The following is a 27,264-nucleotide window of genomic DNA, read 5'->3' on the forward strand; positions in this document are numbered from 1 at the left end:
GCTTTCCAAGAATGAAGATGAAATAAAGATGCTTCCAAACAGTGGAATGGTCCTCATCTCTGCTGATCCACACAAACACATGGATGAGTCTCATGACTGCCTTGTGATGCCCAGTGAAGAAATCAACACATAGTAGAGTGCATCCTGTAGGATTCCATTTAGATAAAATGCAAATGACAAAGAGGTGGACACAACTCAGCACACAGGCAGACAGTCTCAGAAGGATGGGCTTACTTGCTGTCATCCAACCCATCTGGCGACTCTGACAGGAAAGAATCTATCTGCCTGCAATGCAGGAGACCCGGGTTTGATCCCTAGGTCAGAAAGATACCCAGGAGAAGGAATTGGCAACCCCCTCCAGTATTCTTGCCTGAATAATCCCATGGGGAGCCTGCGGAGCTAGTCTGTGGGGCTACACAGAGTTGGACACGACTTAGAGACTAAAGAACAAAACTATGGAAAAATCACTTCAGTGGTTGTCTGTGACTCGGGTTGGAGGGAAGAGTGGACTACAAAGTGGCATGAGGAATCTTTAGGATGAGGAAAGATTCCGTATCTTGATTGGAGTTGCAGTTTCATTGACGAATAGCAAACTCATCATACATATACTCGGAACAGAGGCAGTTTTTTGTAAATAAATGATTCCTTATCTTTAATACCATTTTGCTTTCTTACGTTCTTTCTCCTAAAAATGTATGAAAAAGAAAAATTTGTCTAATAAAGTGATTAACATAATCAAGTCACCCATATTTTTCTTAGTTGCTTCTCCTCTATCACAGTTTCTCCATCTTCTTTTCTCCACTGCAAGTAGTGCAAGTGTTTGGGAGCACTAACCCTGCTTCTGTAGGCAGAACGTCTGTAGCTGTTGCCAGAATTTGGTGCTCCAGAAGATAAGGCTCTCCCTGGAACTGGGGTAAACTCCTTGAGCCCTGCATTTTTCCATCCACTCACATCCAGGTATTAGACACAAAGCCCAATGCAACTGAATTATTGATGCCTTGAGAGCTACTGGGTGGGGCTAGATTGATTTCCTAAGGTACCAGTGGGAACCGTAGGCCAGGTTAGCCCAGCAAAATTTGTCAACCAGGAATTTCGTCTTCAATGCCTAGCACTTCGGAGAAGGCAATGGCAACCGACTCCAGTACTGGAAAATCCCATGGACGGAGGAGCCTGGTGGGCTGCAGTCCATGGGTCGCTAAGAGTCGGACACGACTGAGCGAATTCACTTTCACTTTTCACTTTCATGCCTTGGAGAAGGAAATGGTAACTCACTCCAGTGTTCTTGCCTGGAGAATCCCAGGGACGGGGGAGCCTGGCGGGCTGCCGTCTATGGGGTGGCACAGAGTCGGACACGACTGAAGCGACTTAGCAGCAGCAGCAGCCTAGCACTTAGAGTCGTAAACTCTGAAGAGGGCTTAGAGAACATTAGTCGAAACCCTAGCTTCTATTCAACCTGACCTTCCCCAAATTATCTTCCATTCTCTTCCTAAACACTCCAGCGAAGGGGAACTCACAGCTAGGTTCTTTGTCTTCCTATAGCTAGTCAGATCTCTCTCCCTTAAGATTTACCCCTTGCTTCTTTTCTGGCCTCTCTCCCCAGTCCATAGTAAGGTCGCTCAGTCGTGCCCGACTCTTTGCGACCCCATGAACAGCAGCCTGCACCACGCTCCTCCGTCCATGGGATTTTCAAGGCAAGAGTACTGGAGTGGGTTGCTGTTTCCTTCTCCAGGGAATTTTCCCGACCCAGGGATCGAACCCAGGTCTCCCGCATTGTAGACAAACTCTTTACCGTCTGAGCTACCAGGGAAGTCCATGGGGTGCCCTAATTCTCTTCCCAGTCCCCAGGTGCCCACAGCACCTATTGCACTTCTAAACAGTCCCCACCAGAGGGCACTCCAAGCACTGCTCAGTCTTTCCTCTCTTTGGGTTCCTCCTCTACAACCCTGTGGAAAGGGTTCAGTCAAACTAATTCCTGCCAAGAGGTATTTAATCAGTTGTCTTTTCGGGTTACTTGCTGCTTTAACCCAACTAAAAGAAGGTAAATACCTAACAATAGAATTTCTGAATTATTAGGTAACCTATCTTTAACATTTTCAGGAACATTTCAGGAACCACCAAACTGTTTTCCAAAGATGCTGCACCATTTTATCTTTCCACCAGCAAATGTTTAAGGGCTCTGATTTCTTCACATCCTCATCAACCCCCATTATTACCTTTTTTATTATCATCGTTCTAGTGGGTGTGAAAAGCATCTAATTGTGATTGTGATTGCATTTCTCTGATGACTAATAATGTTGAGCTTCTCTTTATGTCCTTTTTGGGCATTTGTATATCTTTTCTAAAGAAATGTCTTTTCAAATCCTTTGTCCATTTTTAATTGGGTTATCTGTCCTTTTATTATTGAGCTATAAGAGGTTTTTATATTCTGGATATAAGCCCCTTATCAGATACATGACTGACAACCCAGTCCGTGGGTTGCCTTTTTACTTTTTGGTGGTGTTCTTTGAAAGAAAAACTGAGCTGAAGAATTGATGCTTTTGAACTATGGTGTTGGAGAAGACTCTTGAGAGTCCCTTGGACTGCAAGGAGATCCAACCAGTCCATCCTAAAGGAAATCAGTCCTGAATATTCATTGGAAGGACTGATGCTGAAGCTGAAACTTCAATACTTTGGCCACCTGATGCGAAGAACTGACTCATTGGAAAAGACCCTGATGCTGGGAATGATTGAAGGCAGGAGGAGAAGGGGACGACAGAGGATGAGATGGTTGGATGGCATCACCGACTCAATGGACATGAGCTTGAGTAAGCTCCAGGAATTGGTAATGGACAGGGAGGCCTGGCGTGCTGCAGTCTGTGGGGTCCCAAAAAGTCAGACACGACTGTGCGACTGAATTGAACTTTGAGGTACAAAAGATTTTGATTGTAATGAAGTTCAGGTGCCAGTCTTCTCTATCATTCCTTGTGCTTTTGGCATCATATCTAAGAAATCACTGCCTAATCCAACATCATAAAGATTTATTCCTGTGTTTGCTTCTATGGGGTTTTATAATTTAATCTCTTACATTTACCTTTATGATTCACTTTGAGTTAATTTTTGTTTGTTGTACAAGGTAAGGATTCAAATCCCTTCTCTTGCATGTAGATATCCAGTTTTCTCAGTATAAATTTGCTTAATGAATGAAAAATTTGCTATGATGTGTCTTCAGCAATCACCAAGCATCTGGGTTTTCCTTACAGTGCTTACAGGCTAAAGCAAGATAATGAATCTATCAAGGCAGATTTGTTACAGGACAGAACAGATCTTTTACCTAACGTATTCCTATGGCTTTTAGGATGGAGGAGAGTGTATTAGAACAGTTGACAAAGTGTGGTGGTGTTTCAGCTACATTAGGCTCTGCTGGTAATCCTGCTAGTTGCCAAGTTGGGGGGTGGAGAGTTAGAACATTCCTAGCACCTACAAATTTCAGAATAGGAATGCAGCGTATGTCAGTGAAGAGTAGACTTCAGTTGCATTGAAGAAGACCAGATAAGGATTAGGTAGAGCCCCTAGAGTCCAAATGACTACTGTACCGAAGGCTACAGGACTTGTTTTCTCCGTTTACATTTTTCTATCTCAAATTTTCAATACAATATGTTGAGAGTCTTGCCCGTATTTAAAGTTCGTCTCTAGTTTCATAATGTGGCATAGTGAGGCTCGGTTGATGTGACAGCCCCTCCGAACCCTTCTCAGGCTCCCCGCAAATACCATCTCACTATCTGCTATTTTTCCCTTCTGGTTTTTTTTTTCCTTTGTTTTCATTTCTTCTACTTTTCCTGTGTTATTTGGGGATTAAGGATTAACTGGTTTTTGTGATTGCTTTTCATTTTTTCTATTAGTTTATTATTTATATCTCTTTGTTAAATTGTTGCCCTAGAGTTTGTACAATATGTATCTTTAACTTAACACAGTTTACATTTATGTCTATACCTCTATAGTGTAAGAATCTTACATTAAAGAATTAATTAACAAAATGAATTAATGGATTAATGAATTAATAAAATTTAAGTGATTTTTATGGTACTGCTTTCTGCTGCTAAGTCACTTCAGTCGTGTCCAACTCTGTGCGACCCCAGAGATGGCAGCCCACCAGGCTCCCCCGTCCCTGGGATTCTCCAGGCAAGAACACTGGAGTGGATTGCCATTTCCTTCTCCAATGCATGAAAGTGACAAGTGAAAGGGAAGTCGCTCAGTCGTGTCCGACCCTCAGTGACCCCATGGACTGCAGCCCACCAGGCTCCTCCACCCATGGGATTTTCCAGGCAAGAGCACTGGAGTGGGGTGCCATTGCCTTCTCTGACTTGCTTTCTAGTCAGTGCTGAAAAATGCACCACAAGAGGATCGTCTTCTCTGGGGCCTCTGAAGTAAAGGAAAACAAAGACAGTGCCGAAGGAAAACCTGCCCACTCTCGTTCCTCTGGCTGCTGTCCTCTCCTCACACTGGCCTCCCAGAACTTGGATGCTGCCACGCGCTTCTCGGAACAGTTCCTTCACCTCTTCCTGACAAGTGACACTGCTCCACAGACTTAAAACCATCTTTATGAGGTGAGCGGACAGAAACACAATTAAACTATTTATCTCGAGGCACAGCCATATGGCTTATGTTTTAAGAAACTCAGCTTCTTCCCTTATAAAAAAGGAGCTCTGAGAAGGGCTTACTTTCTCTCTCAGAGGGAATTTTTTTTCCCCTGGGAGGATAAGGCAAGGATCTGGCTTATACAGACCTGGACACCAGGGAAAGGAAGAAACCATTCTGTCAGGAGAAGGCCCTGCTCCCAAGACCATTTGACTCACTTCCTTGTCAACCATCCCCCACTTCCACCCCACTCCTCCCAGGAAACCCTACCTTCCCCCGCTTTCTCTCTCTGTTCTCCCCTCCTCCCAGCCAGCCTGCCAGGTGGAGAGGATAATGGAAATCCTTCAGCTGGACTCTGACTGCACTGAGCAAAGCCCAGCCCTGTACCCACGAAGGGTAGGACAAAAGGCATTAATACGGTATAGTACATACTCTGACCTTTTCCCAAAGAATATTTCACTCATCCAGACCCTAAGCTGTGGTTAATGGGGAGAAAAAAGACACGATACAAATGACACAGAACCGTTTAAGATCACAGCTCAGTGGACTTATAGAGAAAAAGAGCGAATCTCTTGTTTAGAAATTAAATCCACTCAATGGCTATTAAATCACTCAAGCACCTACATGACTGTCTGGCACCATGCCTCTTTTATCATGGGAGAGTATAGATGCTATAAAACAATCAGCAGCCTTCTCTAGAAGGTTTTGCTTTACATGTATTGTTACCCTGTGTATTTGCCATGCCTGGACCTCAGCCCATAGCCTAGTAGATAATCAAAAAGCTGGGCAAGAAAGGAAATGACTCCTCACAAATCCATCCCTTCACAAGCCGAGAGTTTTTTCCCTTGCCTCTTGGCGAGTTGTCATGAGGTTACCAGGAAAAGTCAAGACAGTTATTGCAAAACTGTGAGACAGTAAAATCATAGATTTATTAATTGGTTTTTGAAAGAGTTTAAACCACCTAAATCACTGTTTAATCGCAAACTTCTCATTAGCAGTCTTTTCTCCTTCTGAACAAGGCAGAACTGATGTTGCTCCATGTGAACGTAAGTGTTAGGGAGCGGGGAAAGTTGTGACATTTACTGAACACACGTGTCTTCTCTCCTGCACCTTCGTTTTATCAAATAGGTTCAAGATAAGGGCAGCAGCTGGATCCTCCCCACAGAGTGAGGGGAACAGATTCCCCCAAAGCCCATAACAATCTGTGCATCTGAACTGTGGCACTGCAATTAAGCTCTGGCTATTTTTCTGCTGCAGTAGCTCTTCAGAAATCAGCCCATAAAGGGCAAGAATAATGTCTAATTCAACACTATGTCCCCACCTCTCACCATTTTCATATCATAAGTATCGATAAGCGATTGCCGAGTGTGTTCAGGCCTTAAATCCACACCTATCTAGGAAGGCTCTGCTGGGTCTCTCTTATAAAAACCTGCTGTGCTTAACGAAGAAAAAAAGACTTCTGACTCCTAAATGGACAAGATAAAACCAGCTGTGCAACACCTTGGAAGGCATTTAACACTGGGTTTTAGTGTCTCCATCTGTAACACGAAGGGGCGGAACTAGCTGATGTCCTAAATGTGCTTTATCTCTTTAACTCAGAAAGCAAACAAAACATTACAACACCTCCTACAGGTCAGTAGGAAAACATTGCCTCCATCAGCGTTTCAGCAAGAGCAAGACAGAGTAGCTGGTTAACTAAGCCAGTCCGATTTTAGCCCTGATTTGAAAAGAAAAAACACTCCACCTAAAATAACCATATTTTTGTTGCACTTCAGTGTTAGGAGAAAAGGGAAATATGTTTCGGGATGAGCATACCTTCAGACTTTTATTGTATCCCTTCTGCATGCATATCCTAGACCTAAAAAGAGAAATCGAGTTGAAAGCAATAGCCCTCGAGCACTGAGAATACCTCGGTTATCAGGAGAGTATTTAAAATTACATGAAGTTGGGACTTCCCTGGGGGTCCAGTGGTTAAGACTTCACCTCCCAATGCAGGGGGTGCTAGTTCAGTTCCTGGTCAGGGAGCTAAGAGCCAACATGCCTTGAAGCCAAAAAAACAAAGCATGAGAAACAGTGACAACAGCAACAACAAAACCAAAGCATAAACTGGAAGCAATATTGTAATAAATTCAATAAAGACTCTGAAAATGTCCACATCAAAAAAAAAAAAATCTAAAAACAAATAAAATTATATGAAGTTAATTCTACCCTATATTTAAATTAAGAAATCATGATAAACTGTAATTATAAGAGTTTCTTAAATTTCAAACATGTGAGTTAGACTGAAGTATAATAAATGAGTTGTCCTAAATAAAATTCTAAAGAACACCCTCTAGTGGCAAGAACATAAAAGTGCTGAACAGCAGTTTCGTCCTGAGATTGCACACACTGAGCAAATAATAGCTACCAGTTATTGAGCATTTAGGAGAAGGCGATGGCACCCCACTCCAGTACTCTTGCCTGGAAAATTCCATGGACGGAAGAGTCTGGTGGGCTGTAGTCCATGCGGTTGCAAAAGGTCAGACACGACTGAGCAAGTTCACTTTCACTTTTCACTTTAATGCACTGGAGAAGGAAATGGCAACCCACTCCGGTGTTCTTGCCTGGAGAATCCCACGGATGGGGGAACCTGGTGGGCTGCCATCTATGGTGTCACAGAGTCGGACACGACTGAAGTGACTTAGCAGCAGCAGCATTGAGCATTTATTACAAATCAAGGACTGGTCTGGGTATTATATATAGTAATAAGATAAAGGATCTCATAAAGACAGTTTTAAGTGTCACAGAGAGAACCGGAAGTCATTTCACAGAGGCCAACCTACACCTTAAGACTGATTTCACTGAGTGTGTTTTCCCCACTCCTCTGTGTATTCCTGAACACTTGGAGGGGCATCCAGCCTTCGTACATTCTCCTGCATCTTTATTGCACCTGCTTGGAGTTCTAAGCTGTGGTTGACAAGCTCTATAAGTCATGTTTCTCTTTTATTTTCAGCTCAGGGCCCTGAATTTCAAGTTGGCAAAATAGAGAAGGAAAGAAAGGAAGCAACACTCAGGGGAAAAAAAATAAAACACAGAATAAAAAGGAACAAACACAGCTCAACACTTTAAATATTTATAAGTTTGGGGTTCTTTTAATTTTAAAAAATTACTTATCCATAATTTGAGAGTCATTTAAACAGCAAAACATGTATGTAAATGATTACAATTTGTATTTTTCAGTCACATACATCTTCAGATCTTTTGAGTGTCCCATGCATTTTATCTAGTGAATTTCTGCACTTATCACTACATCTGATGAAACTGGTGCTCACTTCTCAAGGAGATTTGCTAAAGATTACCAATGCTGGACACAAACCTAGACCTATAGAGACAAATGTCATCATGCATTCTGATTAGGAGAGTTCAGTCCCTTCCTTAGAGAGCCCAAAATTTCAGCTTCCACTTGAGGGTGACCCCCCTCCACTGAGGTTGCAAATTCTGATGTCTACCAGCTGACCAGTCCCAGTTCTTGGCAGGCTCCACGGGCCCAGATTCTCCAATGTTCTAAAAGAAACTGGAAAATGAAAAAACCTCCTAATTTTTAAATTTTCAAAACTTTTAATGTAAAAAGAAAAAGAAAACCAAACTATATGTAAAACACTGTTGGGGCCAAAAAAGCAGATTGTCTGCCTAGAGGTGTCCCTCTGGTTGTGAATTCCAGCCTTGTCTCCCAGGACTTCTAAGGACTGAGGTTCAAGGCGCCTCTTGAGGATTCCTTCTTGAACAGATCCTGGGGAGCGTGGTGCAGAAACTCCAGAAGGGAAGAGATGCTGGGTGCTTCTGAGATGCTTCACCATCACTGTACACGTCTGGTCAGGGGAAACAGCATACACTCTAATTCGGTATTTTTCATTGTCTGACACTCATTATTTGGCTATTTCCACCAGTTTCCAGGGCTTCTCTGGTGGCTCAGATGGTAAAGAATCTGCCTGCAATGCAGGAGACCTGGGTTCAGTTCCTGGGTTGGGAAGATCCCCTGGAGAAGGGTATGGCAACCCGCTCCAGTATTCTCGCCTGAAGAATCCCCATGGACTGAGGAGTCTGGCAGGTTACAGTCCATGGGGTCACAAAGAGACAGACACAACTGAGCAGCCAAGTACATACACACATCAGTTTCCAAACACATGAAAGTTTGCAGTCTATATGCAAAATGCTTTCTCCCTCTGTGGTCAACCAGAGCCATCTCTTCTTCTTTGTGGTCATTAAAACCTGACCTTTGATAAAATCCACACTGGTTATCTGTGTTAGCCTGTGTATGATATCTCTAATGGGGACTGTGAAAGCTTCAGGAAGACAGAGGCACTAAGACAACACACAAATTTGAAATGGGGTTAATGTATTGTTGCATTTTCAGCAGAAGAATGAAGAGAGGGTTCCTCTGCTCAAAGTCTACTTAATCATTTCACATCTTTCATAATTAACTAAGGAAAAGGGAGAGGTGAGTAGGTTTTCATTTGGGAGGAGAATTGCTCTGGGTCTGTGCAGTTTCAGAATTTAAATTGCTGTTAATTTGTACAGGAGTCAAATGTGTGCTGCTGCTGCTAAGTTGCTTCAGTCGTGTCCGACTCTGTGTGACCCCATAGACGGCAGCCCACCAGGCTCCCCCATCCCTGGGATTCTCCAGGCAAGAACACTGGAGTGGGTTGCCATCCTTCTCCAATGCATGAAAGTGAAAAGTGGAAGTGAAGTCACTCAGTCGTGTCCAACTCTTAGCGACCCCATGGACTGCAGCCTACCAGGCTCCTCCATCCATGGGATTTGCCAGGCAAGAGTACTGGAGTGGGGTGCCATTGCCTTCTCCAAGTCAAATGTGTACGTTTAATAAATTCTATAAGCAATGCCCTCAATTCAAAGCTTTCTCGACTGCGAAAGTCTTAACACTGATATAGAGTAGGTATAAAGCCACATGTACTTGGGTCATTCAAAGAAAAAAACACATTGGAAAGTTTGCACTTTCTAGGAGGGATAGCTAAGAAGCAGATATCTCTGCATTAAAAGGTGGGGCCTTATTCTTCAACAGGAGAGCAGCACAGAGACCCCCAGGGTGTTGGGAGGAGACACCAGGGGGGCCGATGCAGACTCCTCAGGCCAGCTGCCAGGACACCACACTACTATTACACATACATGGTGCGACTTTAAGAGTTACAGGTTCAACAGCTTGATGTGTTTCAACAAGATCGTGGGAGCTTTGTTCCCTTGCTCTTTGGTTTCTTTAAAAGATGAATGGAATGAGGGCTCTTCGAGACTTGGGGTAGTCATCAAACATCTTGAGGTAGAATCTAAAAGACAAAAGAGGAATAATTATAAATACAATCAAGCAGTGATCACTGGTTGAGGTTTGATCTGTTTGAAGTCCCTGTTACAAATCAGCCTGCAGTTATTCGGGGCCTAACTTTTTCTTCCTCCCTCCAGCATCCTATCTCTTGCAAATGTTGAAGCTTCTCATGTTGGGAAATAAAAAACAAGAGCCAGAGATCAGCAGTAATGGCTGTACCACATGATGAGCATACCTGATGCCACTGAGTTATATATTTAATATAGTTAAAATGGGAAATTTTGTTATGTATATTTTACCCAGTAAAGAATATAAAGAAGTACTCAGCGGATTCAACTGAGGCATACAGGAGCCAGAGATCCCAAAGAGCATGGTCAAGGTTAACTCTAGAGAACTGGTCAGGTTCCCAGGTAAAATATCCCTTCACAAGGCCTGGGGGAATGCCAAAAGAAAAAAAAAAAAATGTTACCTTGTATTGTCTATTGAATTGTGTGTCCCCTAAAACATAGGCTGAAGTTCTAACTTCCAGTACCTGAGAAGGTGACCTTATTTTGAAAATAGGGTCATTGCAGATATAATTTATTAAGATAAGGTCCTACTGGAGCAGGGTGGGCCCTTAATCCAATATGACTGGTGTTCTTATGAGAAAGGGAAGAAGACACGCAGAGACAGACACAGTGGGGGAAAGCCTTGTGAAGACAGAGGCAGGGATGGCAGGGACGCAGCTACAAGCCACGAACACCAAGGAATGCCAGCCCCTGCCAGGAGCTGGGAAGAGACAAGGAAGGACTCTTCCCTCAAGCCTTCAGAGAGAGTGCAGTCCTCCCACACCTTGATTTCAGACTTCTGCCTCCAGAACTGCGAGAGAATACATTTCTGTTCTTTAAGCCACTCAGTTAGTTCCTCTTTGGGCAGTCAAGGGAGACTAATACATCTTGTAAAAATGGCTTTCTCTTTCAGTGACCAGGCTATTCTCTTAACTAGTTGAAGCTGGTAGCTCGTAAGCTATAATTAAACTAATACACTCTGTTCAAATAGCATAGTTTGAAATGGTGGACAAACAGTGTTAACATGTCACAGGAGATGGCTGGTTTTCCATGCAGTGATGTGGGGTCTGCTGAGCTGCCTTTCACAAACCCCAGTTAGCCTTATAAAAATGACACCCTCCAGCCTTCCCTCTGAAGCAGTCAACACAGCAGGACAGGGCTTCAGTTTGGATTTTGTTGCTGCACTAGCTAGAACCCTCTGGTAGAACTGCCACCTCCCCTGACCAGGCCCAGCACAGTCCATACTTATCAGTCTTCTACTGACTGCTGCCCTGTCCTTACAGGGTGGGCAACAGGCCTACCTGAATGGGGCAGAGTTATTTCACTGACCCCATTCCAGGCTGGGGACCCCACTGGTGCCCTTCTCTACCAAGCCCAGGAGGGGGTAGAAATAAGTCATGAGGAGAGTTGCTGTCTCATTCATTTCTAGAAGGTCTCTGCACAAATCCCATTCCAAGGAAAAGAACCCATTCCTAGTTAAGCCTTCAAGACTATGAAATTGATCATTAGTTAGACTAAAATGCCTATGCAGGAGCCTAAGGGTTTCCTTCAGGGTCCTGATTCCAAGCCTATTCTCCCTTTGGGCATCCTCCCCACTCCCCGCCTCACTATGTGTCCAGGAACAACAGGCTTTCTCTTTCCTCTAGCCCCATTCCAGAAAAGGGACCTGAAACTTGTCTTTAAAGCCTGATAGCAATTTAGTGTGTATTCCTTTCACTTTCAGTGATACTTAACTTTTTGTCCCCACCCTATCGCAGGTGCAAGGATTCGGAGGGAGGTGGAAGCTGGTAAAGCTTTAGGATAGACCAGTAGGTGAATGCTAAGTCTCTTCAGTCATGTCCAGTTCTTTTTGACCCTATGAACTGTAGCCTGCCAGGCTCCTCTGTCCACAGAAGGGTCTATCTCCTGCAGTTCCCAGAATTCCCCAGCAGATGACACAGTCCTGAAAGTGTCCCACACAGGTATCACACCAAATGGTTGACCCTATCTTCCCAGGAGAAATAAACACAGAAAGAATGAGGAGACAGAGCCAAAGCAAAAACACCACCCAGCTGTGCATGTGACCGGTGATGGAAGTAAAGTCTGAGGCTGTAAAGTACAACATTGCATAGGAACCTGGAATGTTAGGTCCATGAATCAAGGTAAATTGGAAGTGGTCAAACAGGAGATGGCAAGAGTGAACATTGACAGTTTAGGAATCAGTGAACTAAAATGGACTGGAATGGGTGAATTTAACTCAGATGACCATTATATCTACTACTGTGAGCAAGTATCTCTTAGAAGAAACGGAGTAGCCCTCATAGACAACAAAAGAGCCTGAAATGCAGTTCTTGGGTACAATCACAAAAATGACAGAATGATCTCTGTTAATTTCCAAGGCAAACCATTCAATATCACAGTAATCCAAGCCTATGCCCCAACAGCAATGCTGAAGAAGTTGAAGTTGAATGGTTCTATGAAGACCTACAAGACCTTCTAGAACTAACACCCCCCAAAAGATGTCCTTTTCATTATAGGGGACTGGAATGCAAAAGTAGGAAGTCAAAAAATACCTGGAGTAACAGGCATATTTGGCCTTAGAATAGAGAATGAAGCAGGGCAAAGGCTAACAGAGTTTTGCAAGTGAACGCACTGGTCATAGCAAACACCCTCTTCCAACAGCACAAGAGAAAACTCTACACATGGACATCACCAGATGGTCAACACCAAAATCAGATTGATTATATTCTTTGCAGCCAAAGATGGAGAAGCTCTACACAGTCAGCAAAAACAAGACCCGGAGCTGACTGTGGCTCAGATCATGAACTCTTTACTGAAAAATTCAGACTTAAATTGAAGAAAGTAGGGAAAACCACTAGACCATTCAGGTATGACCTCAGTCAAATTCCTTATGATTATACAGTGGACGTGACAAATAGATTCAAGGGACTAGATCTGATAGAGTGCCTGAAGAACTATGGATGGACGTTTGTGACATTGTATAAGAGGCAGGGATCAAGACCATCCCCAAGAAAAAGAAATGCAAGAAGGCAAAATGGTTGTCTGAGGAGGCCTTACAAATAGCTGAAAAAAGAAGAGAAGCTAAAGGCAAAGGAGAAAAGGAAAGATACACCCATTTGAATGCACAGTTCCAAAGAATAGCAAGAAGAAGTAAGAAAGCCTTCCTCAGTGATCAGTACAAATAGAGGAAAACAACAGAATGGGAATGACCAGAGATCTCTTCAAGAAAATTACATATACCAAGGGAACATTTCATGCAAAGATGGGCACAATAAAGGGCAGAAATTGTATGGACCTAACAGAAGCAGAAGATATTAAGAAGAGGTGGCAAGAACACACAGAAGAACTATACAAAAAAGATCTTCATGACCCAGATAACCACAATGGTGTGATCACTCACCTAGAGCCAGACATTCTGGAATGTGAAGTCAAGTGGGCCTTAGGAAGCATCACTACGAACAAAGCTAGTGGAGGTGATGGAATTCCAGTTGAGCTCTTTCAAATCCTAAAAGATGATGCTGTGGAAGGGCTTCACTCAATATGCCAGCAAATTTGGGAAACTTAGCAGTGGCCACAGGACTGGAAAAGGTCAGTTTTCATTCCAATCCCAAAGAAAGGCAATGGCAAAGAATGCTCAAACTACTACACAATTGCATTCATGTCACACGCTAGCAAAGTAATGCTCAAAATTCTCCAAGCCAGGCTTCAACAGAATGTGAACCGTGAACTTCCAGATGTTCAACCTGGATTTAGAAATGGCAGAGGAACCAGAGATCAAATTGCCAACAACCATTGGATCATCGAAAAAGCAAGAGAGTTCCAGAAAAACACCTACTTCTGCTTTATTGACTATGCCAAAGCCTTTGACTGTGTGGATCACAACAAACTGTGGAAAATTCTTCAAGAGATAGGAACACCAGACCACCTTACCTGCCTCCTGAGAAATCTGTATGCAGATCAAGCGGTAACAGTTAGAATTGGACATGGAACAACAGACTGGTTCCAAATCAGGAAAGAAGTACGTATATTGTCACTGTGCTTATTTAACTTATATGCAAAGTACACCATGTGAAATGTCAGGCTGGACAAGGCACAAGCTGGAATCAAGATTGCCAGGAGAAATATTAAACCTCAGATATGCAGATGACACCACTCTTATGATAGAAAGAGAACTAAAGAGGCTCTTGATGAAAGTGAAAAAGTTGGCTTAAAACTCAACATTCAGAAAACTAAGATCATGGCATATGGTCCCATCACTTCATGGCAAATAGACAGGGAAACAATGGAAAACATTGAGAGATTTTATTTTCTTGGGCTCCAAAATCACTGCATATGGTGACTGTAGCCATAAAATTAAAAGACGGTTGCTCCTTGGGAGAAAAGGTATGACCAACCTAGACAGCATATTAAAAACCAGAGACATTACTTTGCCAACAAAGGTTCTTCTAGTCAAAGCTATGGTTTTTCCAGTAGTCATGTACAGATGTGAGAGTTGGACTATAAAGAAAACTGAACACTAAAGAATTGATGCTTTTGAAGTGTGGTGTTGGAGAAGACTCTTGAGAGTCCCTTGGACCACAAGGAGATCCAACCAGTCATTCCTAAAATTCTGGATATTCATTGGAAGGACTGATGCTGAAGATGAACTCCAATACTTTGGCCTGACGGGAAGAACTGACTCATTGGAAAAGACCCTGATGCTGGGAAAGATTGAAGGCAGGAGGAGAAGAGGACGACAGAGGATGAGATGGTTAGATGGCATCACTGACTCGATGGACATGAGTTTGAGCAAGCTCCGGGAGCTGGTGATGAACAGGGAAGCCTGGCGTGCGGCAGCTCATTGGGTCGCAAAGAGTTGGACACGACTGAGCAACTGAACTGAACTGACTGGTCTTCCCAGGAAGCCAGCAATGACTTGGGTTATGATCTATAGAAGGTGGGGGCAGGGGAAGGAGGAGAGTACCAGAATAAACCCTGGTGTTACGCAGACTCCAAGAAAAGAATTCTGTAGTTTCCGGGGCTCTGTGGTTACCTGAAATGTTAGCACCAAACCTAGAATTAAAAATAGCAGCCACACTAGGCTCAGAGCTAGTGCTTTTTCCCATTGACTCTCCATCCGAACTGTGCCTCAGAACTGCCTGGGAAGCTCTGGAAAGTGCGACCTGGGGTCCCAGCCATGGAACACACTTGGAGAGTGTGGCCACGGTGAACTGAAGCACCCCTTGTACCTCCTGACTCTTACCTGTAGCCCATAGCCAAACAGCAGCCATCACCAGATAAGCCTGATAGGCGGCCACAGAGCCCGGTCAGCTACCTCCCGGGGAAACCAAGTGCTTCTGTCTGGGAAGCCTTCTTCAACAGGCACGTGGCTTCGCGAGTCGCCTCTGTGCCCTGTCCTTGTGGAATTGTGTTTGTTCACAGGAGGGTAAAAAGTGTCACTGCTGCTGCCACCCAGCTAAATTCCAATGTCAGTGAAAACCTGAGACGTCAGAATTGACCCATCTGGGTTATTGTGTCAACCTTACCTTGTTAAAAAATAAATCTTTTCGGTTTCTACATCTGACTCCGTGTTTTAAGAAAAGCCTGTTTGGAGAAGAAAGCTATGCAGATACTGCCGCCTTAATTGAAAATTTTACCTATGATGATGAAAAGCTCGCAGCCCAAGGAAACAAAGTGAGAAAAACGCAAATGCAAGCGCTGGGAGGGACCAAGAGGCCAGGGCATAGCCGATCCATTCAATGATCTCACCGAGGAAATTGGCTCCAGAAACGTACGTGAACAAGCCACCTGCGTGCGGAAGAATCAACAAGTCAGTCACCTGCGCTCCATTATTGCCATGTTAGAACCCCTCTGCTTTGTTCCAAAACACATAAGGGCACCTAGGTCAAAGGCGGGGCTGGAGACCGCCTTCAGAGTCGGGGGAGTTTGTGGAATCCTCTTGGGGAGAAGGGAAAACAGTGTCGGCATCCTGTAGTCCTCAGAACATCCTGGAAGGATGAGGAGTGACCCGAATCACTGGAAGGGCTCCATCCGGACCTCTGGCAACTGCTGGACCACTGGCTCGGGGAAGGATAAGAAAGGAGGAGGGATGAGGTGCAGGAGATCAGGGCTTGTTTCATTTTATTAAGTAACATTTCCAACCACCTCTGACCTCAGTCCTTCCCGGGGCACCCACACAGCCTCAGCCCACAGCAGGTCCACCATCACACAAAGTGAAACAGCACACTATGTGAAAATAAAAGCCTGGATTGAAGTGAGCGGCAGTCCGATTCTCCTTTGGTATTTGCCCTCCCACTTCTGCAAAGCAGTACACTCCGTTCAAGTTTAAGTTCAGAGTGGGAGCTGCAGGGTTTTTCCCTCCTGGAGACTGGTGAAGTCTGTTTCTATTGATTTTAAAGGTTTCCTTTTCTATCCAACCACTATTTCTGATCTCAAAACTGTATCTATAAATCAACACGTTTCTAATGATAGGAAATACATTTGCATTCAATATTTCTGCCCCACACTAACCTGGGAAAGCTTCACCCAAAACCATTTTTTTCCCATACTTATACAAAGAATATTTTGTTTTTAAACCATTGTCTATTATAACTTAATATTGGGTTGGCCAAAGGTTCACTTAGGTTTATTGTAAGATGCTACAGAAAAATTCAAATGAACTTTTTGGCCAACCCAATTGTTGGAAACTAATCTTGACAATCTAGCTTTCAAGAATTTTTTCAGCTCTTCTCTATTTGTCTAGTATTGAGTAAAGACTTAAAAAATAAAAGACCTTTAAAGTTATCTTCCTTAAGGATGATACTGCATCAGCGATTCCTGGCCTATAACTCCCCAGGCCCCAGGAAGAACTACTGGCTGATTGCAAAGGGTCTATAAATAGTCTGTGAATATAGCAAATAGTATACTTCAGCCTACAGTATTGTTTTTGTTGGATGTAGATACTGAAAGGATATTGCTGCTGCTAAGTCACTTCAGTCGTGTCCGACTCTGTGCGACCCCATAGATGGCAGCCCACCAGGCTCCCCCATCCCTGGGATTCTCCAGGCAAGAACACTGGAGTGGGTTACCATTTCCTTCTCCAATGCATGAAAGTGAAAAGTGAAAGTGAAGTCGCTCAGTTGTGTCCAACTCTTAGCGACCCCATGGACTGCAGCCTACCAGGCTCCTCTGTCATGGGATTTTCCAGGCAAGAGTACTAGAGTGGAGTGCCATTGCCTTCTCTGGAAAGGATGTTCAGTTCAGTTCAGTCGCTCAGTCATGTCCAACTCTTTGCGACCCCATGAATCGCAGCACGCCAGGCCTCCCTGTCCATCACCAACTGCCAGAGTTCACTCAGACTCACGTCCATCGAGTCAGTGATGCCATCCAGCCATCTCATCCTCTGTCGTCCCCTTCTTCTCCTGCCCCCAATCCCTCCCAGCATCAAAGTCTTTTCCAGTGAGTCAACTCTTTGCATGAGGTGGCCAAAGTACTGGAGTTTCAGCTTTAGCATCATTCCTTCCAAAGAAATCCCAGGGCTGATCTCTTTCAGAATGGACTGGTTGGATCTCCTTGCAGCCCAAGGGACTCTCAAGAGTCTTCTCCAACACCACAGTTTAAAAGCATTAGCCACAGTCAAATTCATTTAAGTGTTGCTGAATTCAAAGTTAGCTTTGTCATTATTTTTTAATCATAGATTAATCAGTGGATATTAGTACGTGCTAACATTATGTTATAATTCAGTAATTTTTAAATGTAAATAAAGGGTTGTGTTTCGGAGAAGGCAATGGCACCCCACTCCAGTACTCTTGCCTGGAAAATCCCATGGACGGAGGAGCCTGATGGGCTGTAGTCCATGGGGTCGCAAGTGAACAACTTCACTTTCCCTTTTCACTTTCATGCATTGGAGAAGGAAATGGCAACCCACTCCAGTGTTCTTGCCTGGAGAATTCCAGGGACGGGGGAGCCTGGTGGGCTGCCGTCTATGGGGTAACACAGAGTCGGACACGACCAAAGCGACTTAGCAGCAAAGGGTTGTGTTTACATCAAAAAGGGTAGGGGCTGCTGACCTACACAAATATTCACCTAAAAAAGTTGGAGAATCACTCGGGTGAATTCACTTCCACCTGCTTATATGTCAACCTCACACCCTGGTTACTTGGGAACAGTCAGAACTTCAAATATTCTGCACATTTATCTCTGAAAATGCACTTGTAAGGCTTCCCATCATAAGTTTTGATGAAGTAAATATGGTTCTCTACATCTTTAAGAACACACAAGTGGCAGGAAATAAACAAATGCTACCCCCTGACTACTCACTAGTTAAGTCTAGTGAGACTTCTTGAAGAGGACAAATGTGTGGGTTGTGCATGATATGGCTTCATTTGCTAACCTAGGAAGGATCTGCACTCTACATACAAATGATTGTTAATTTCTTGTGTCATCTTGACTGGGCCTTGTGGTGCCCAGATACTTGACTGATCATTATTTCTGGGTATGTCCGTGACAGTGTCTGGATCAAATTAACAGTTGAGTCAACAGACTGAGTAAAGCAGATTGTCTCCCCACCCCACACCCAGACCCCAGATTGAGAGGCATCAATCCTCTGGAGGCTTGAAGAAAACAAAAATTGGCTGAGGGAGAATTCGATCTCCGGTTTTGAGCTGAAGACTGGTTTCCTGCACTCAGACTGGAACTTACATGGAAGCTCTCCTAGTTCTCAGGCCTTGAGAACTAGAAATTACACTACCTATTCTCTGGGGACTCCACCTTGTAGATGGCAGGTTCTGGGATTTCTCAGCCTCGACAGCCATGTGAGCCAATTCCTCATAATAAATCTCCTTTTTTATCCGTTTTGTGTATGTGTGTGTGTCTCTGTGTGTGTTTTCAGTTGTGTCCGACTCTTTTGCAACCCCATGACTATAGCCCACCAGGGTCCTCTGTCCGTGAGATTTTTGCAGGCCAGAATACTGGAGTATGTTGCCATTGCCTCATCAAGGAGGTTGCCATTTCCTCCTTCCAGGCCCAAGGATTAAACCCCTGTCCTTCTGTGACTCCTGCAAGGCAGGTGGATTCTTTATCACTGAGCCACCTGGGAAGCCTATATTCAATTGGTTCTACTTCTCTGGAGAACCCTACTACAGCACATGATAAACTGCAACTAAGTGACTGCCTACTTCCACCTGACCCCAAACCCCACACGTGCCACACTGAGGGTATCATGATCATGAACCTTCCCGGGGGCTCTTCTCTTGCTCTTTCAGGTTCAGACCAGGAACACAAATGTATTGTGGGGCAGGAGGGGACATGGGGGAGAAGTCAGGGACCCGCTGGGATAGATTGCATCATCTGTGCCCTCTCTTTTGTTACTCATAGTGAAATTCCTGGGACAGGCTCTCAAGGAAGAGCGAGAATCTGGAGGGCAGGGGAGACATTACCTTGTGGAATCCTATAGGTGATTTCTCCAGGCTTCCTGAGCTGGCGCAATATATAGTCACTGTGAATGTTGATTCCCATTCCCAAAATGAATAAGAAGACACCTTGGCAAAGAAGAGAGGGAGACGTTAACAATGTGTGCTGTTTCTGGTGTTTTCTCACAATCAAAGTGTTTTGTGGTTTGGTTTTTTTCGTTTGTTTGGTTTGGTTGTTTTCTAAAAAGTGAAGGGAAGGGCATTTGACCTCATATTCTAAGAATGCTACTAAAGCAAGAAAGGAGGGAGGGAGCAACGTACCCTGGTCCCAAATTTGAATGAAAGAGCTATGCTGTTTCATAAGCCAAAAGACTGAAAATGCACAGCATCAGGTGATAGAGATGAGTGAGAGAGGAGGGGGAGCCCCCACCATCATCCAACATTGAAACAAATAAGTACACAAGCAAATAAATGAATGAATGAATAGCAAGCCTTCAGCTCATTCAAAAACAATCAAACCGTGGTCAGCAAACTTAACCACCAATTCGAATCCCTCCTCCTTGGCCACCCCCACTCTAGAGGCTGGAAGGCTGAGAAGAGGTCTTGTGACCTAGTTCTGCTGAGACGGTATAAAGGAAAAATTTCTGGCAGTTTCCTTGGAACTCTTTTGCTTTTCTGATAAAGGGGGCAGGTGGGACCAGTGCCTCTACTGCCTCCCTCTTTCTTCATTGCTAGGTATGATGTCTGGAGCTACAGGAAATGTCTTGCAACCATGTGGTAACTGTCACGAGGACATGAGATAAATATGTTCAGAACAGTGGAGCAGAAAGTGCCTGGGATCTTAAGTGACACCAGGAAGCAGCTGAAGGAATGCAGAAACCACCTACCTTTGGACAATCTTGTTATGTGAGAAATAGAAATTCTTAATTATTTAAGTTACTAAGAGTTGGTTTAAAGCTCAACATTGAGAAAACTAAGATCATGGCATCTGGTCCCATCACTTCATGGCAAATAGGTGGGAAAACAGAGGAAACAGTAGCTAACTTTATTTTGGGGGGCAGATGGTGATTGCAGACATGAAATTAAAAGACACTTACTCCTTGGAAGGAAAGTTATGACCAACCTAGACAGCATATTAAAAAGCCGAGACATTACTTTGCTGACATAGGTCCATCTAGTCAAGGCTATGGTTTTCCCAGTGGTCATGTATGCATGTGATAAACTATAAAGAAAGCTGAGCACCAAAGAATTGATGCTTTTGAACTGTGGTGTTGGAGAAGACTCTTGAGAGTCCCTTGGACTGCAAGGAGATCCAACCAGTCCATCCTAAAGGAGCTCAGTCCTGGGTGTTCATTGGAGGGACTGATGTTGAAGTTGAAACACCAACACTTTGGCCACCTGATGTGAAGAGCTGACTTATTTGAAAAGACCCTGATGCTGAGAAAGATTGAGGGCAGGAGGAGAAGATGATAGAGGATGAGATGGTTGGATGGCATCACCGACTCAATGGACATGAGTTTGGGTGAACTCCAGGAGTTGGTGATGGACAGAGAAGCCTGGCGTGCTGCAATTCATGGAGGTGGAAAGAGTCAGACACAACTGAGCGACTGAACTGAAGAGTTGATTTTCTGTGACTTATTGCTCAGAATACTACTGACTGATACATCTACTCTTGTGGAAGTAGTTAGAGAGCTTGGCACCTAGCAAACTGATTTTCAAACTGCACACTCCTCTTCCCCATTCACAGGCACAGAAAAGTCTGAGACGAGGAGACCCAGGACTGTGTATGCTAGGTCTTATGCCATAGATGCCCAAGCCCAGCTCTCAGCCAAGCGTATGTGTGCTGATCAAATTACAACCGGCAAAAAGCAAGAACAATTGAATTACAAGCAGTCACGTCTACTCTCACCTCACTTGCTATGATATGAAACAATCATTTGTAATCTTGTCTAGTTAAAAGATTATTATCCTGGAGGGAAGGGACACCAGTGGAGGAAGCAGCAGAGGATGAGAGAGGGGCGGAATAGCACACACAGCAATGAAAAAGCAGGCACCTTCGATCTGGTGTCTGTGTGTCCCTGGACAAGTCACTTAACTTTTCTGAGCCTCAGCTTTCTTATCTGTAAAATGTAGATTCTAATAGCAACTATCTTATAAGGATAATATGAGATTCATTCACATGTTTACTCTTTCATTCATTTATTCAAATAACATTTGCTGAGTTCTTACTATGTACCAAGAACTGTCTTAAACACCAGGGATGTAGTAGTGAGAAAAGCAGTCAAGGTGTCTGTTCTTATAGAGATTACATTTCAGTGGAGAAACACAGAAACGAATTAAAATAATGAAAAAATTTAAATCACATATCACTACAAAGCAGAAAATCAAAGTAGGATGATAAAACAGAGAGTGAATTGGAGTGGGGAGGAGGTGTCTCTACTTTAGATGAGGTCAATACGGAAAGCTTTTCTGAAGATTTGGCATCTGCCCTATGGTTTGAATAATGAGAATACAAAGATCAGTATTTGTGGGGAGAGCTTTCTGGTAGAGGAACTAACATATGCAAAGGTCCTAAGGATAGTATAGGTTTAGTATGTCTAAGAAACAGAAGGAAGGTGCTGCAGTTAATGCTTTAAGATAGATGGTGGGAGGTGGGGGATGAGGAGATGAGAATAGGGTGATAATTTCAAAATTTCATTGGGCTCTATGGGCTATGGTGAGAAGTTCGGATTTTTAAGAGCAACAGGAAGCCACTGGCAGGTTTTAAGCAGGGGAGAATAGGATCTGATGTCACTTTATTACAAAAGAAGTACATATGTCATTTGGAAGATGAAATGCTTGTTAGCGAAGATAAGAAAAACAAGACACTTTGTTCCTACCACCAATAAACACCTTGGTGCATATCCTTAGTGCATATCCTTGAGATCTTCATCTTATGTAATACCTCGGCATATTTCAGTTTCCATGACATTCCCAGAACTCTGCTTCTAGCAGGTTCATGTAAACCAAAGTTCAAAATAGGCACACATCTAACATCTGGTCATTACATCCTTTAAGGACATTTATATTTAGCCCAGATCCCTACCTTTTATTTTTTTTTTTCAGGACACTGACTTCTTAAGAAGACAGAACAGTTCAGTTCAGTTCAGTTCAGTTCAGTTGCTTAGTCTGCTGATTCTTTGTGACCCCATAGACCGCAGCACGCCAGGCTCCCCTGTCCATCACAAGGTCCCAGAGCATGCTCAAACTCAAGTCCATCGAGTCGGTGATGCCATCCAACCATCTCATCCTCTGTCGTCCGCTTCTCCTCCTGCCTTCAATCTTTCCCAGCATCAAGGTCTTCTCTAAGGAGTCAGATCTTCGCATCAGGTGGCCAAAGTACTGGCGTTTCAGCTTCAGAATCAGTCCTTCCAAAGAATATTCAGGACTGATTTCCTTTAGGATGGACTGGTTGGATCTCCTTGTAGTCCAAGGGACTCTCAAGAGTCTTCTCCAACACCACAGTTCAAAAGCATCAATTTTTCAGTGCTTAACTGTGGAAAATGCTGAGAGAGATGGGAATACCAGACCACCTGATCTGCCTCTTGAGAAATCTGTATGCAGGTCAGGAAGCAACAGTTAGAACTGGACATGGAACAACAGACTGGTTCCAAGTAGGAAAAGGAGTACGTCAAGGCTGTATATTGTCACCCTGCTTATTTAACTTATATGCAGAGTACATCATGAAAAACACTGGACTGGAAGAAACACAAGCTGGAATCAAGATTGCTGGGAGAAATATCAATAACTTCAGATATGCAGATGACACCACCCTTATGGCAGAAAGTGAAGAGGAACTAAAAAGCCTCTTGATGAAAGTGAAAGAGGAGAGCGAAAAAGTTGGCTTAAAGCTCAACATTCAGAAAACGAAGATCATGGGCATCCGGTCCCATCACTTCATGGGAAATAGGTTGAGAAACAGTGGAAACAGTGTCAGACTTTATCCAAAATCACTTTAGATGGTGACTGCAGCCATGAAATTAAAAGACGCTTACTCCTTGGAAGAAAAGTTATGACCAACCTAAATAATATATTCAAAAGCAGAGACACTACTTTGCCGACTAAGGTCCATCTAGTCAAGGCTATGGTTTTTCCTGTGGTCATATATGGATGTGAGAGTTGGAGTGTGAAGAAGGCTGAGCGCTGAAGAATTGATGCTTTTGAAGTGTGGTGTTGGAGAAGATCCTTGAGAGTCCCTTGGGCTGCAAGGAGATCCAACCAGTCCATTCTGAAGGAGATCAACCCTGGGATTTCTTTGGAAGGAATGATGCTAAAGCTGAAACTCCAGTACTTTGGCCACCTCATGCAAAGAGCTGACTCACTGGAAAAGACTCTGATGCTGGGAGGGATTGAGAGCAGGAGGCGAAGGGGACGACAGAGGATGAGATGGCTGGATGACATCACGGACTCAATGGACGTGAGTCTGAGTGAACTCCAGGAGATGGTGATGGACAGGCAGGCCTGGCGTGCTGCGATTCATGGGGTTGCAAAGAGTCGGACACGACTGAGCGACTGAACTGAACTGAACTGAACTGAACTTTATAATCCAACTCTCACATCCATACATGACTACTGGAAAAACCATAGCTTTGACTAGATGAACATTTGTTGGCAAAGTAATGTCTCTGCTTTTTAATATGCTGTCTAGGTTGGTCATAGCTTTTCTTCCAAGGAGCAAGCATCTTTTAATTTTATGGCTGTAGTCACCATCTGCAGTGATTTTGGAGCCCAAGAAAATAAAGTCTCTCACTGTTTTCCATTGTTTCCCCATCTATTTGCCATGAAGTGATGGGACCATGTGCCATGATCTTAGTTTTCTGAATGCTGAGTTTTAAGCCAACTTTTTCACTCTCCTCTTTCACTTTCATCAAGAGGGTCTTTAGTTCTTCTTCTCTTTCTGACATAAGGGTGGTGTCATCTGTGTATTGAGGTTATTAATATTTCTCCTGGCAATCTTGATTCCAGCTTGTGCCTTGTCCAGCCTGACATTTCACATGATGTACTCTGCATAAGTTAAATAAGCAGGGTGACAATATACATATTTCTTTGTCAATTTGGAACCAGTCTGCTGTTCCACGTTCAGTTCTAACTGTTGCTTCTTGATCTGCATACAGATTTCTCAGGAGGCAGGCAAGGTCGTCTGGTATTCCTATCTCTTGAAGAATTTTCCAGTTTGTTGTGATCCACACAGTCAAAGGCTTTGGCATAGTCAAGAAAGCAGAAGTAGCTGTTTTTCTGGAACTCTCTTGCTTTCTTGATGATCCAGCAGATGTTGGCAATTTGATCTCTGGTTCCTCTGCCATTTCTAAATCCAGCTTGAACATCTGGAAGTTCACAGTTCACAGACTGTTGAAGCCTGGCTTGGAGAATTTTGAGCATTACTTTGCTAGCGTGTGAGATGAGTGCAATTGTGTGGTAGTTTGAACATTCTTTGGCATTGCCTTTCTTTGGGATTGGAATGAAAACACGTTTTCCAGTTCTGTGGCCTCTGCTGAGTTTCCCAAATTTGCTGGCATATTGAGTGAAGCACTTTCACAGCATCACCTTTTAGGATTTGAAAGAGCTCAACTGGAATTCCATCACCTCCACTAGCTTTGTTCGTAGTGATGCTTCCTAAGGCCCACTTGACTTCTCATTCCAGAATGTCTGGCTCTAGGTGAGTGATCACACCATTGTGGTTATCTGGGTCATGAAGAACTTTTTTGTATAGTTCTTCTGTATATTCTTGCCACCTCTTCTTAATATCTTCTGCTTCTGTTAGGTCCATATCATTTCTGCCCTTTATTGTGCCAATCTTTGCATGATATGTCCCCTTGGTCTCTCTAACTTTCTTGAAGAGATCTCTGGTCATTCCCATTCTGTTGTTTTCCTCTATTTGCACTGATCACTGAGGAAGGCTTTCTTATCTCTCCTTGCTATTCTTTGGAACTCTACATTCAGATGGATGTATCTTTCCTTTTCTCCTTTGCCTTTAGCTTCTCTTCTTTTCTCAGCTATTTGTAAGGCCTCCTCAGACAACCATTTTGCCTTCTTGCATTTCTTTTTCTTGGGGATGGTCTTGATCCCTGCCTCTTATACAATGTCACAAACGTCCATCCATAGTTCTTCAGGCACTCTATCAGATCTAATCCCTTGAATCTATTTGTCACGTCCACTGTATAATAAGGTTATGCCTGAATGGTCTAGTGATTTTCCCTACTTTCTTCAATTTAAGTCTGAATTTTTCAGTAAAGAGTTCATGATCTGAGCCACAGTCAGCTCCGGGTCTTGTTTTGCTGACTGTATAGAATGTCTCCATCTTTGGCTGCAAAGAATATAATCAATCTGATTTTGGAATTGACCATCTGGTGTTCACATGTAGAGTTTTCTCTTGTGCTGTTGGAAGAGGGTGTTTGCTATGACCAGTGCGTTCACTTGCAAAACTCTGTTAGCCTTTGCCCTGCTTCATTTTGTAGTCCAAGGCCAAAGTTGCCTGTTACTCCAGATATTTCTTGACTTCCTACTTTTGCATTCCAGTCCCCTATGATGAAAAGGATATCTTTTTTGGTGTTAGTTCTAGAAGGTCTTGTAGGTCTTCATAGAACCGTTCAACTTCAACTTCTTCACCATTGCTTGTTGGGGCATAGAGTTGGATTACTGTGATATTGAATGGTTTGCCTTGGAAACGAACAGAGACATTCTGTCATTTTAAGATTGTATCCAAGAACTGCATTTTGGGCTCTTTTGTTGACTATGATGGCTAGTCCTTTTCTTCTAAGGGATTCTTCACAATAGTAGATATAATGGTCATCTGAATTAAATTCACCCATTCCAGTCCATTTTAGTTCACTGATTCCTAAAATGTCGATGCTCACTCTTGCCATCTCCTGTTTGACCACTTCCAATATACCTTGATTCATAGACGTAACATTCCAGGTTCCTATGCAATATTGTTCTTTACAGCATCGGACTTTGTTTCCCATCACCAGTCACATCCACAACTGGGCTTTTTTTTTCATTTTGGGTCCATATCTTAATTCTTTCTGGAGTTACTTCTCCGCTCTTCTCCAGTGGCATATTGGGCACATACCAACGTGGGGAGTTCATCTTTCAGTGTCCTATCTTTTTACCTTTTCATACTGTTCATGGGGTTCTCAAGACAAGAATACTGAAGTGGTTTCCCATTCTCTTCTCCAGTGGGCCACGTTTTGTCAGAACTCTCCACCATGACCCATCCATCTTGGGTGGCCTTGTAGGGCATGGATCATAGTTTCATTGGGTTAGACAGGGCTGTGGTCCATGTGATCAGTTTGATTAGTTTTCTGTGATATTGGTCTTCATTCTGACTGCTGTCTAATTGATAAGGATAAGAGACTTATGGAAGCTTCCTGATGGGAGAGACTGACTGTGGGGGAAACTGGGTCTCATTCTGATGGGCAGGGCCATGCTCAGTAAATCTTTAATCCAATTTTCTATTGATGGGTGGGGCTCTGTTGTTTGACCTGAGACCAAACTATGGTGGAGGTAATGAAGATAATGGTGACCTCCTTCAAAAGGTCCCATGCAAGCACCGCCACATTCAGTGCCCCTGACACTGCAGCAGGCCACCGCTGACCCACACCTCTGCTGGAGATTCCTGGACACTCATGGGCAAGTCTGGGTCAGTCTCTTGTGGGGTCACTGCTCCTTTCTTCTGGGTCCTGGTGCACACAGGGTTTTGTTTGAGCCCTCCAAGTGTCTCTGGTGGATATGGGGTTTGATTCTAAATGCGATTTCACCCTTCCTACCATCTTTCTGGGGCTTCTCCTTTGCCCTTGGACGTGGGGTATCTTTTTTTGGTGGGATCCAACATTTTCCTGTCCATGGTTTTCAGCCACAAGTT

The 27,264-nt window shown here is 43.7% G+C and overlaps 1 protein-coding gene across 1 annotated transcript in view; it reads right to left on the minus strand.

Annotated features, from left to right (window-relative positions):
• Nucleotides 1-9,787: 9,787 nt before the first annotated feature.
• SRD5A2 (steroid 5 alpha-reductase 2) overlaps nucleotides 9,788-27,264 on the minus strand; it is a 46,527-nt gene continuing 29,050 nt past the window's right edge. Inside the window, exons 3-5 of the mRNA XM_040224577.1 lie at nucleotides 19,392-19,493; nucleotides 15,612-15,762; nucleotides 9,788-9,932 (exon numbers count right to left, since the gene is read on the minus strand). Coding sequence (XP_040080511.1) covers nucleotides 9,866-9,932; nucleotides 15,612-15,762; nucleotides 19,392-19,493 — 320 coding nt within the window. The 3' untranslated portion in view covers nucleotides 9,788-9,865. The remainder of the gene's footprint in view (nucleotides 9,933-15,611; nucleotides 15,763-19,391; nucleotides 19,494-27,264) is intronic.

Source organism: Oryx dammah, unplaced genomic scaffold (genome assembly GCF_014754425.2).
Source record: "Oryx dammah isolate SB20612 unplaced genomic scaffold, SCBI_Odam_1.1 HiC_scaffold_25, whole genome shotgun sequence".
Taxonomy (NCBI): Eukaryota; Metazoa; Chordata; class Mammalia; order Artiodactyla; family Bovidae; genus Oryx; species Oryx dammah.